The sequence below is a fragment of the Muscardinus avellanarius genome, assembly GCF_963383645.1.
Source record: "Muscardinus avellanarius genome assembly, chromosome: 7".
Taxonomy (NCBI): Eukaryota; Metazoa; Chordata; class Mammalia; order Rodentia; family Gliridae; genus Muscardinus; species Muscardinus avellanarius.
The window spans coordinates 76,220,581-76,233,793 of NC_137793.1; the positions used below are offsets into that span (position 1 = coordinate 76,220,581).

The 13,213-nt window shown below is 43.5% G+C and overlaps 1 protein-coding gene across 1 annotated transcript in view; it reads right to left on the bottom strand.

Annotated features, from left to right (window-relative positions):
• Nucleotides 1–9,488: 9,488 nt before the first annotated feature.
• The window catches only part of SMYD2 (SET and MYND domain containing 2), a gene marked incomplete at both ends in the record, with an annotated part of 55,495 nt that continues 51,770 nt past the window's right edge, over nucleotides 9,489–13,213 (bottom strand). Inside the window, 2 exons of the mRNA XM_080698503.1 lie at nucleotides 9,489–9,569; nucleotides 11,253–11,361. Coding sequence (XP_080554629.1) covers nucleotides 9,489–9,569; nucleotides 11,253–11,361 — 190 coding nt within the window. The remainder of the gene's footprint in view (nucleotides 9,570–11,252; nucleotides 11,362–13,213) is intronic.

Here is a 13,213-nt window from a genome sequence, read left to right on the forward strand (position 1 = left end):
TCACACTCACTTTGTAGACCCAAGGTGTTTATCCTTGTTCACTGTGGTCCCCGGATCCTGAGGCTGAGCTTGATATCTTTATCCTTGAGAAGAGAGGTTGGATGAGAAGAGCTTGCTGCCCAAACTGAGACGTGTCCTGTTAAGCTATATTTGTTTCTTTTTGGGTTCTGAGGAGATACTCCTTTTTTTTTTTTTTTTTGGTGGTACTGGGAGTGGAACCCAGGGGCCTTCTACTCTCTGGGCTATACTCCCAGACCTATTTTATACTTTATTTGGAAACAGGGTCTCACTGAGTTGCTGAGAGCCTCACTAAGTAGCTGAGGCTGGCCTTGAACCTGTGCGATCCTCCTGTCTCAGCCTCCCAAGTGCCGGGATTACAAGCGTGCGCCACCACGCCTAGAGGAGATACCACTTTCCAGGAGAAGTCCCTCATAGTATTTTTGGATGGCGTACACATCTATACATGGCTCTTTCCCCGGATAGGAAGTCCAGGAGAATCTCACAGCATTAGAGAGGGATATCGAACACTGATTTATTTATATTCAAGAAAAGGTCAATGAGCTTCTGTACTTTGCAGCTGAGCCACAAGATTGGAAAGTGACTCCAGTGGTCAGAATAGGTCACCATTTTTATCCAGCTAACTACTTATTTTTTTCAGGTTAATGTAGGTTGACCCATAAGGAATATCCAATATTTAACAATCATTAAGCATATTTCCTATGATTATAGAAACTTGATGTGGATTGACCTAGTTTGTACAGTTTGCTTCTTCCCTATTGCATGGATTCCATCATCATATGTCTTTAAGTACTGATGAGTACACAGCGTGTGTAGCGGGCAGCTTGGCTCTTGGTGAACCTGCCGTGGTAACCCTCGCTCCATGCGGAATGCAGGCTGTCTCCGGGGGCTTGGAGTCAGCCTTTGCAGAGGGGATTGTGCAGTATTGATTCTGGTAGGCTGGGTTGGCTATCAGGCACATCATTATAGGATTTTCAGCTCTTATCCCTTGTCACTGTATTTATGTTAGCTGACCTCCATCTGATCATTATAAAACATGACATATAGGTCCCAAAGGTGTCCCTTCAGTCAAAAAGCAGAATGTACCTTTGATGTCTCCCACTTTTAGTGGTGTAGTTCATGGGGAAAGCAAGTATAGTTACTGACTTTTGTTTAGGAAAGATATTTCAAGTCATTTGGGAGAGGGGGAAATCCAGGGGCATTCTAGACTATACCAGGGAACATAAATTCAAAGGATGTGATTGGCTCAGATCTATGTACATGTTAATCTATTCTTCATTCCTTCTCGGCGTTAGGAGTAACTACTCTATTGGGCTACTTAGAGTAAGAAATTTCTAGAAGCACCAAGTAATCTTTGTTGGGCTCTTGGGATGGCCCTTTGTGGGAATTCAGCTTCCCCATTTTACCAAAGATCTTTCTTCTTCAGTGATTTATTTTATTGCCAATGGTTATTAGACATTACAATATGCTCTTATTCAGCAATTTTTTTTTTTTCATGAACAGAGTTCACAGCTCAGCCAGCTTCCAAATTGAGAATTGTGGCCTTTCCAATGACCTACATGTTGGAGGTGATGAACTTTGTTGGCTCTATAGGATGGAAATAATTCATTTGGCCCTAGAGGGTACAAATAAAGCTCTGTAATGTTAACTTGCATTTGAAATGTCTCTTGACCTCTGAGCAAGAGAACAGAATGATTTTTGTCTTTACTGTACCTTGTAAGTCCCTTACTGGTACATCTATTTATCAGCAACATTCCCAGAAGGAATGTGAGGGTGTACCTACCAGAATTCTGCCAACATAAACTGTCCAGAAGTCAATGCTTTTCAGAGGGTCCTGTGAGACTCAGCCACTAGCTCGCCCAGTCAACGCTCAGCCTTTATCCTACGCACTCTCAGTTTTTGCATCTCCATTGTAAACTCAGGTAGCGAGCATGTTACCAGTGCACTGTTTATCTTCCCCAGCTGTTTTCTTTCAAAAGATTAAAAAGTTCCCTGGGAACATGCCATGACCCTGGCATTTCAGTATTTGATATCAAATGATTTCATAGACTGTATAATTTATTATTCGGTGTAGTATAAAGGAGGATGTATGTCAGTTCTACTGAGAGCTTTGTCCAGCCTTCTCATTTAAAAATAAATTCAAGGACATTTAGTCATAAGGCAGGAGGGCTGTAGATCACGGTCAGCCCCAGTACAAATGTCTGCATAGAAAGTCACTGTTCCTTTTGCTCTGCTCTGGGCCACTGGGGCTATTCTTTCCAAAAAGTGCCTTAAGAGCTGGGCATGGTAATGATTGTAATCCCAGCATTTGGGAGGCTGAGACAGGAGGATCTTGTTTTGAGAACAGCCTCAGCTACTTAGGCCCTTTGCAACTCAGTGAGACCCTGCTTCAAAATAAAGAATAAAAAATAGAGCTAGGGGTGTAGCTTGGAGGTAGAATGCCCTTGGGTTCCATCTCCAGTAGCACAAAAAAAAAAAAAAAAAAGCCTTAAGAAGCCAAGTGTGGTGACACATGCCTAAAATCCCAGTACTTGGGAGGCTGAAACAGAAGGCACAGATTTTGAGGCTAGCCTCAGCAACTTGGTGAGACCCTCAGTAATTTAGTAAAAATATCTCAAAATAAAAAGTAAAAAGAATTGGCAGTGGCCGGGCGTGGTGGCGCATGCTTGTAATCCCTGTGCTTGGGAGGTTGAGACAGGAGGATCGCGCAGGTTCGAAACCAGCCTCAGCTATTTAGTGAGACCCTGTTTCCAAATAAAATATAAAATAGGTCTGGGAGTATAGCCTGGAGGTAGAAAGCCTCTGGGTTCCACCCCAGTACCACCAAAAAAAAAAAAAAAAAAAAAGGATTGGCAGTGTAGCTCGGAGATAGAATATCCTTGGGTTCAATTCCTAGTACTAGAAGAAGAAAAAAAGTGCCTTAAGCTTACCTAAAGAAAGTTATTTGTGCAGAGAGGAGAGTTATATTTTTAGGTGAGCTCTGATGTTCCTATTAAAAGTTCTTTGACTTGCCAAGCGTAGTGGTGCACACCTATGATCCCAGTGCTTGGGGGACTGAGATAGGTGAACTGCAAGTTCAAGGACAGTCTCAGCACCTTTGCAAGACCCTGTTTCAAAATAAAAATAAAAAGGTTGGGGGTGTAGCTCCAAGGTAGAATGCTACTGAGTTCAATCCTGTTATTTCCCTCCCAAAAGAAAAGAAAAAAAAAAATCATTGACTCGTAAATTTTTTTTTCTACCCCAGAATGTCTCTCCTATTCTCTGCCTCTTTCTGTGATATCAGTTTTAGAAACTATGACGTGCACTCCTGGGACTTTCACTCTGGCTTATAGGTTTAAACTGTATCCTCACAGATGAGGTAGTCAGTCCCATTAGTGTCTCAGATTGTGACACATGGTTCGTGCCATGTGCCTGCGTCTGCGCTCAAGAGCGGGTCACATCTCCCACTGGCAGACTTCTTTGCTGCAGCCTTGGGAGCAGAGGTTCTACAAATCCACTGACTCCGGAGTTTGTAGCCAGGGCCCCTGAGCTTCTCCATACCTCTCGCCTGTGATTTTGGGGGCTGCAGAATGCTTTCCCCTTTACAAGTTGTGTCAAGTCTATAATCGTCACAGCAGGGAGGATGCAGGTACAGTGATTGCAGTGCCCCCTGTCTTGTTGGGAGGAGCACTTTTTGTGTGATGTCACCATCCGCATTCCAAGGGCACTTCACTCACAGGGCTCTGCCCGGTTTTCATTTCTATTTCATTTGCTTTATGGATCAACTCTCAATCTCTTTTTTTCTTTTCTTTACTTACCCTGTTTGTGCAGCCCCTACAAGAGAGTTAAATCTGGTCATAGAGAAGTCAATCTTAAAGCTCTCCTAAATAGGTAATTAGGAAATCTAATTTTGTTTCTTAAAAGCTAACATAGCTTTAAGGAAAATAACCAGAATAAAGGTAATTAGAAAACTCTTAGCAACCAGGAAACCACGCTTTCCCACCCTCTTGCTCTTTTGATGATAGAAATGGTCGTTCTGTATTACAAGGAATGAAAGAAAAGGTGTCAGCCCTGCTTAAATAATGATTGCAATGGTACTTAATTTTAAGGTGAGCTGACGTGGATTCGCATTTGGCCTGATGCCACCTAATTTGTTTCTCGCTTCTTGTTGGACCTTGTTGCCTTCCTCACAGCCTCTTTAACAACATCTGGCCAGGCTGGTGAGACATACAGCCCAGGGCTGCTCGGAAGTTGATGGATGGATGATGATGGGTGATTGATGTTCAGTAATCTGGGGAGGGCAGGATAAGGTGTTTCCCTGTCTGCATGTAAGTTAATCTCTTTCTACAACCTCTTCCTTCAGGAATGCCATCTCATCTGACAAAAGGTTTAGAGGAGGAAGCCGAGCTTGGGCTCTTTCTGTCCCTTGGGGTGGAATCTTTTGCTACTATCTCAGGAATGCTGCTTTGAGTTTAGCCAGGTTGACTCTCAGGGTGGGAGTGCCTGGTGTTCTTGGCATTTCTCAGGGACCTCCCATCTCCCGACTGCCGTGTGACCTAATAAATACCTTTAGCAAAGGACTGAGACTGTCGCGCAGAGCCATACACCTCCTCTCAACTTAAAACATTGGAAAGTCTGCTGTTTCCTTTGAACTTTCTTGCCACTCTTTGGAGTCCTACAGTCCTTTCACTTTGTCCTTTTAAGACATAGGCTTCCTCTTCATTAGAGATGGAAATCATCTAACGTATGTCCTTGGTTCTGTCAGTAGTCAGTTGACCTGCCTGAGGATGCTTTCAGTGGAAAAAAAGATTTTACACATGCAGATGACTTATTAAATGTATAACCGTATAGTTTGTGTTATATCAAATAACAACTTGATCTAGTTTGTTTCACTGGACTTTCTGTTTCTTAATTCAGTATTTTAATGCTTCCTTTGGTCTATGTTTTATAAAAATGTTGTGAATTTCAGTGTCCTTCAAGATAGTTGGTATTTAATGGGATTCTTTGAAAGGTCATACAGGCCATGTCCCCAACTTCGAAACCAGTGGATTCTTAAGGTTCTTGCATCAGCCTGCAGAAGCAAATGCCTTCCAACACAGCCACAATGTGGGGCTGTGTCAGATGTGGTTGGCTTCTGTGGGCTGACCTAGCAATGGAACCACGACTCATCGTGTTGCAGTAAGAAATGCATTCCAGGGGACACATCCTACTCCCTGTGGTGTCCGCTTGCTGTTTTACAAGCTGGAAATAGAGTGTCTTCACTACCAAACTACACTTGTTAAGTGGAGAGAGAAACAAAAATTTATAGGACATTCCCTGAGTTGGGGAGTGATTTTTATCAAGTCATGGCAACTGTACTTTGGCATAGACTCCCTATCCATTTAATAATATTAAAAGCCTTAAATAAAACTATGCATGCTATTCTATGTGCTATTTTATATCAGTAAATAAGCTTATGCTTGCCAGTTTAACACCCAGTTTATGAGGTGTATAAAACTGACTTTGACAGTATTTTTTGCACTGTTTCCTATCTGTTTTTATAAAGTCTTATTTAGATACCGGTCCTAGTTCATGTTCTTACCACCCTTGTTGTTGCTGTAAAATGTTTCATATGTGCCTTTACAAATGTGAGATCTTTATTCTAACCTTTTTTGTAAAAGATATCTATTGATTTCCATATGCAATAAACCTTTTTTTCAGAGAACAGTTAAGTCTTCTCTCTTCCATACTATATGTTATTACTTGAACCCATCTATATTCCTTAAGATTTTTTCAAAGCATAATGTGTCTAGAAAAATCTGACCAGTTTTTTTGTTTTGGGGGTGGGTTAGTCTTGGGCATTGAGCCTAGGGGCATTCCACCTTTGAACTACACCCTTGATCCTGAAATAATTCTCCTTGTTAAGTTGCTGAGGCCTTAAATCTGCAAATCCTTTAGTCTCAGCCTCCTAAGTACTGGGATTACAGGTGTGTGCCACCATGCCTGGCTTGCTTCCCCGTTTTTAAAAACCTATGTATTGCCACCTACTCTTTAGTTCTGTATAACCTAATCATGGTGAAGAATTAGTATGAAATTTTCAGAGTTCTCATTGTTAGAAGAAACTTGAAAGGGGTGTTCACTTGGCAAATGGCATGAAGAATGCTTACAAACGGGACTCTCACAAATGCGGTGATGGTCCTCCTCAAGCTCCGAATCCTTCTCTTTCAGGTCGTTTACTCGGACACCAAGTTGTTGATGTGGAAAAGGCAGAGAAAACCCAAACTGTGTAAGGGCTCACTTCATCTGTAGGTTTAAGAGTTGCTGCCCTGTCTCAGATTTCTAGCTAATCAACAGCCCCAGCACAGATACAATGAGCCCTTCACCATGAAGATGGGTTCTTGCTTTGTGTGTCTGGTGTCAGGGCAGAACCACCCTGTGGAGCCAAAAAGCCCCTTCCAGGCTCTTCTGTTCATTTGTATCCTCTAACGGCTAACTTTTCTGTTAGTAGTAAATAAAAGTACTTATTCCCTGGAGTGTGAGGAACCCCCTTTGTACCTAGATGGGCTGATGATCATGGTTACTGGCACCCGAGGCCCCAAGTCTTTTGGGACTGAGCCTGTAAACACTCAGCCGGCCATCAACCCCGCCTGGCAGTAGAACTGGTGGGGAAACCCCCACCCCTGCTAGGTGTCACACAAGTAAGTAACAACAGCTCAGCCTGCACCTTAATTCACAGAAGAAACTCAGTCATTTCTAAATATATGTTGAAATGCCCAATTTCACTAATAAATGCACATAAAGGAAAATATTTCAAACACTAGCTTGGCCAAAGAAAATTAATGAGAGAACAAAAAATTACTATTATATCTTATTGGTACCTGATGGGTTTTTTGTGCTGTTTTTTTTTTTTTTTTGTTATACTGCAGAATGAACCCAGGGACTTTCTACCTCTGGGCTACACCCCCCAGCCTTATATTTTATTTTGAAACAGGGTCTCACTATGTTGCAGAGGGCCTAAGTTTCTGAAGTTGTCTGTAAACCTGTGATCTTCCTGTCTCTGACTCCCAAGTATTGGGATTACAAGTGTGCATCATCACACCTGGCTAGTTTGTTTGTTTCTTTTTTTTTTTTCTTAAGAAATGTGGCCATGTTTAAATTTTAAAAATATCCTATCTGATCCTGAAACTACATTTCCAGGAAAATTAACCACCTAAAATACTACCACACACCAAAATTATATGTTTACAACTACTCATTGTATCATTGTTGGTAACAGCACCAAACTGGGCAAAACCACATGAACATAAATAGAATTAGGAGCAAATTATGACCTCTGCATTTAATGCAATATTCTGTCTCTAAACAAGAATAAACCACCTTTGCAAGTGCTAAAATAAAAAGAGGTCTATGTTGTTAACTCAGAGAAGCAGATTACAAAATAATGTCAGTATGACTTTGTCTTTTTTTTTTTTTTTTTTTTGGTGGTACTGGGGTTCCTGGAAACCCTTCTACTTCCAGGCTACACTCCCAGACCTACTTTTTATATAAGTCTATTTCTATAGATCCATTATTCAGGCAGGAAAAAAATAGTATCTGATAAAGGAAACTATTTACAGTGATTTTACCTCCAAGGTCAGGCTGGTGAGGAAGAAAGACCAGTTTATTGTTTCCATTTATGTTTAAAATTATTTGAAACTATTGAAAAAGTATTATTTTCACAAATTTTATAAGAGCTATAAAGATAGTAGTCTAAGCTGGGCATGGTAGTGCATGCTTGTAATCCCAGCACTTGCTTGGGAGGTGGAGACTGGCCAGTTTCATCTACTTAGTGAGGCCCTCCTCAACTTAGACCTTGTTTCAAAATAAGGAATAAAGCTGGGCGTGGTGGTGCATGCTTGTAATCCCGGGCCTGGGAGGCAGAGACAGGAGGATCACACGGGTTCGAAGCCAGCTGTGCTGGCTTAAGAGACCCTGTTTCCAAATAAAAATATAAAAATGGGGGTCTGGGAGTGTAGCCCGGAGGTAGAAGGGTTTCCAGGAACCCCAGTACCACCACCAAAAAAAGAAAAGGAATAAAAATAGGGCTGGGGTGTAGCATGGAGGTAGAATTTTAGGCTTAGCCGTGTGCTATGCAGTAAATCAGCAGTCTTAAAACAATAAGCTCCCTAAACCACAACATACCTTACTCTATCCTATGCACTCAAGGAGGCATAGAGTGTTGTGAATACAGTAGGTGTTCAGCAAATATCTTATTAGACTACGTAGGACAAGAGGATGCATTCTACCTGCGAAATGCCACTGTGTGCAGGAGCTGAGAAGTCTGTGTGGGTGAGGGAGGGAAGAAAACATAGCCAGCTTATCTACTGCCATTTAAGCTGTATTCAGATCATGACTATAAAAGTCCTGTCAACTCCACCAGACTTCTTAACTGATGGGAAGTTCCTCCTTTAGGGCTACAACACACTTTCTTGAGGAAAATCCCTGCACTCAGAAGCCATGGTTGCTAATAAACAATTCCTCAGGTTGCTGCCACCTGGGCTGCAGGGCTGCAAAAGGCTGGCTTCCTGCTGGCCTGTAGGTAGAGAATGGTGTTTGCTCACAACAGAGTTAGTAAGGAGAAAAAATATTTTTCTTCTTTTCCCCTCAAACTTACCCTGGAGTCTTTCCAAAAAAAGTACTACACAGAACAAAACAATCGATGGAATGAGAGATGGAAAATGCTGTCAGACAGATGGGTGAGGAGTGGAAGCCAAGAAAGTAAAGCACCTTTATGCTTCAAGGTGCCAGAGAAAAGATTCTAACTGCATAATAACGAGGTCACCTGACCCCACTCCTGAGATGAGGCCTGGGCTCATGCAACGGCGGAGGACAGGCGTCACTTCCGCTCCAAGCTCCCACCACTACTTCAGAACCCTCCTCGCCAGGCGTGGTGGCGCACGCTTGTAATCCCCATGCTTGGGAGGCTGAGACAGGAGGATCGCACAGGTTCGAAGCCAGCCTCAGCTACTTAAGTGAGGCTGTCAGCAACTTAGTGAGACCCTGTTTCTAAATAAAATATAAGTCTGGGTGTGTAGCCCGGAGGTAGAAAAGCCCCTGGGTTCCACCACCAGTACCACACACACACACACACACACACACACACACACAACCTTCCCCACAGACAGAAGAAAACAAACCTTAAGTACTGTACCTTTCTTTTCTTATTACCTCGTTCAAGTTTATTCAGAACATTACAACAGGCATGAAGGCAAAAGTAAATGCCATTTTAAAAACTTGATCTGCCTAACGTATGTCATCATATAGGAAACCATGTCATGGCTTCTTAAAAAAGAGAAAGCATTCAACGTATCGAGGTTAAAGTCTCAGACAGCCCTGAAAGTACAGCACGTGCAAGGCGGGTGCAAGGAGTGGCCCATTCCAAGCACTTTCAAGCAATGCCGGAGCGACGTGCGGGATCTGAAATGTCCGAATCCTTTAAGGTTGCTGGATGAAAACTGAAATGCTGCATTGTTTCAGTGGCTTTCAATCTCCTGTTTGATCTCAGAAATATATGGATGGTCTTTGCCGTGAGCTACTTCCATGATCGCAATGGCCTAGGAAAGAGTAAGACGGAGGGAAGATGAGAACCAAGGAGCCAAATCCCTCACATCCAACCGCAAACTGGAATCCAAGTTGGGCTACTCTAAGGAACAGGATGCAAACTGACTTTTAGAGTCTTTTGTTCTTCTTCACAGCCTCGTTTTTTTATTTAAAAACAAAAATAAAAGCAAAAACCAAGAATTGTGCATATATTTTTTTCTGACATTGTACCCAAGATGATGTAAAATTACTATGCACACAAACACACACAAAAAGAGAAGATTATCTGGTAATCGACTACTCGTCCCATCTCTACTACTGAGTCAAACATTCTGCAAAATATCCAGGTATTTGGAAAAATGATGTAGAGAAACTGATATCATGAAATTCTTTGCCCCAATATCCTAGACATTTCTAAACTTCCCCACACTTTCCAGTTATGACCTAAACTGGATAATTTTCACTGAATAAATATAATGACAGATTCAATGATCTAAAAAGACAATGCCATGTTTAACTCACACTTCCATCCTGACCGGGCTCTGACTTTTTTTGAGGGTCTGGGGATGGAACCCAGGGGCATTCAACCTCCGAGCTACATCCCCTGCCCTATTTTTTATTCTCTATTTTGAAACAGTCTCCCTAAGTTGTGGAGAGCCTCACTAAGTAGCTGAGGCTGTCCGCAAACCGCGATCCTCTGGTCTCAGCCTCCCGAATGCTGGGATTATAGGTGTGCACCACCATGCCTGGCTTGACCCTTCTATTTGGGACGTGGGGCCTGACTCCATTTTCCTGAAGAGTCACTGGGAAACCCAGGAATGTGAAGAGTTAGGCCTCCAGTCCTAGTTTGTGACTATAACATTTATAAACAGTCTCTACAGGAGTAAACATATAGATTCCCTCAAATTTTGCTGTGTTTTTCAACATTAAAATGAGAACCGAAAAAAAAAAAAAGAAGAAAAAAGAGAAGAGAGAGAATGAATACTCAGGAATATGAGTCTGATTTGCTGTAAGGTAGAAAGGTCAGGGCTTTGCCCCCTGGCCCAAGGGCAGCACAGGAAGTCATCAAAAGCCAAGGTCAACACCAAGGGCAACTGCTGCCAGGGGCTCCAGTCCTCCCCCCCAGGTGTTTTTTTGTTTGTTTGTTTTTTGTGGTACTGGGAATTGAACCCAGAGGCATTCTACCTTCAAGCTATACCCCCAGCCTGATTGTTCTTATTTTTCATTTAGAAACAGGGTCTCCCTATGTTGATGAGAATCTTACTACTGCTGAGGCTCTCCTAGAACCTGCGATCATCCTGTCTCAACTTCCCAAGTGCAGGGATTACAGCATGAGCCACCACGCCTAGCTACCCTAGGTGTTTTAGATTCAGCCAGACTGGGAGAGGCTCAAAGCTCTCAACTCAGAAAGATCCTTCTTTGAATGGCAGGTAAATGGTCCGGCCAGTGGCCTCTGTCTACTTCCATGGCTTTGCCAGGGGCAGGGCTGTGATCCAGGGAACCCTCTTACTATGGCTGCCCATTTCCTTTCAGGAATGCATGAGCCAGCCACTCACCCACTCTACCTGCTGAGCGTACCCTGCCTGCCTGTAGCCACCCTCACTCCGCTCCTACATCCATTTGGCCTCACTGGGCATAGTGTGTGTGCTGAGGTGGCCTCGTGGCCAAGGGACACCAGTGCTCGGCCCCACACCTACCTTCTTGAGGGCTCGCTCTCCTGCCGCTCTGTTCTCTAGGCCCAGATACAGTCGTCCCAGCTTCAACCACATGGAGGCCACGTTGAGGGAGTACAAAGGATAGTGCTTACTGGGAAGAGAGAAAGACAACAGGCCCTCGTCAGAGGCTGTGCACAGGACACTCATGGCTGGCTTCTGAGCCCCTGGACACATGCTCCAAGCTTCCAGGCCCCTGCACAGTCTGCTGGACTCTGGGCGGAGTGTGGGCGAGTTGATACCGCCTCATTATCAAGATGCCGCCTGGTTAATGCAGTTTGTAGGTTCTAGAAAACCTACCTCAAAACTGCTGGAGAAATCCTACACAAATACGTTTGTAAATACAACATTCAATCCCAGTCCAGAGTTTTCTGTTAAGGCACAAGATGAGGCACAGGGAAGACATCTTTTAAAGAAAATACCTTATGTATGAAAGTAGCAGTTAGGTCTACCTTCTCCCATTTGAAAGGCAATACCCTTACACACACACACACACACACACACACACACACACACACACACACACAATGTGTCTAAGACTCCAGCTTTCTGCTACATCCTGTGATATAAATTGTTTTAGCAAAACTATAAGCTCTCAGAAGTCAAGGGAAGACTTCCTATTTCTTCGAGAGACTCTTGTCCAGGAGCAAGCTTTGTATCCATTATGTATTCTCTCAGGTTTGAACTGAAGCCCACTGATAGAAATCTCTTAGCAAAAAGCCTTTTCTCTGGGAACAAGGCCTGAGAGGCAGCTCTTGGGTGAGTGTGTCTGCTTAGTGTGTAAAAGTTGTTTATTTACAGGCTGCTCTGTTCCACCTGTCTAAGAGCTAGGCAGGGCCTCTTAGAAGGGCTAAGCTAGGGGAGGGTCTGGCCCCACAAGGCCCTGCTGGGATAACCTTCATAGGCTGCAGGATTCCTGTCTCTCTTGCACAGAGAAAGGTGTGCACAAAACCAGGGGACTTCCTTGCCCGTTCCAGGAGAAAAGGCAAGCTGTGTGATTATGTCCAGTTTAACAAGTTCTATTGCCAAGAGCAGATTTGAAGAGCTGGCTTCCTCTTGGGCTCCCCCTGCTGGCCATTTTTGGCATAGTTAAGTGGATGGCAGATGTGGCAGTGGAAATTCAGACACAAACTTTCTAATTCCTCAACCTTAGAACTTGAGGGGGCATTGAGAGCTTTTCAAACTCATGAAAAATGGCTGGGGTGCTTCTGGAACACAGAGATTTTTGAACCTAATGCCCAGAGATTTTGATCCACTTGGTCTTAGTCAGACCTTATAAATGTATAATGTCCCAGGCTTTAGGGAGTGCTCCAAGGAGATCTAGCGCATCCCAGCCTTGAAGTGGCCAGTGAGACCCAGAAGACAATGCCACTATTTCCTTCTGTCACCTACTTAAAGTTTTAATCAGCCTCTGGTTACAGGACATTTCCTTATAGCTACATCATTATTACTATGAATTAAAACCAGTTGTTTTTGATAAGTTGGGTCCCTCCCCCACGTGGCGGAACCCCAGAAGCAAGAAGCAGAAATATCGCAAGAATCCAGGTGCCTTGAGACTCCAAACATCGTGAGACTACAGATGTAGGGGGAGAATCGGCATGCCTATAAAACATCGGTGCCTCTGATCCACCACGTGACTCAGCCGGCCCATCAGGACTATGCGCAACTCTCCAGACGCGTAGCCGGTCCGTCCCTTCCCCCACGGCCGGCTGACTCTCCGGAGGGGCCAGGTCCGGATAAAACAGCGGTCTCTGATAACCGGGTTGGTGTTTTTACCTCCCTCCTAAACCCCCTAAAACTCTATTTTCAACCTAACAGTTTTATTCACACCTAAGGAGAAGGCATTAAATAACTATGGCCAACCTGCTAGGGCTGCAACTTGAAATAGCAAAAGAAGAGGATGGTGTGAGTATTGATAGAGAAAACAGTTTTTTGAGATCACCACT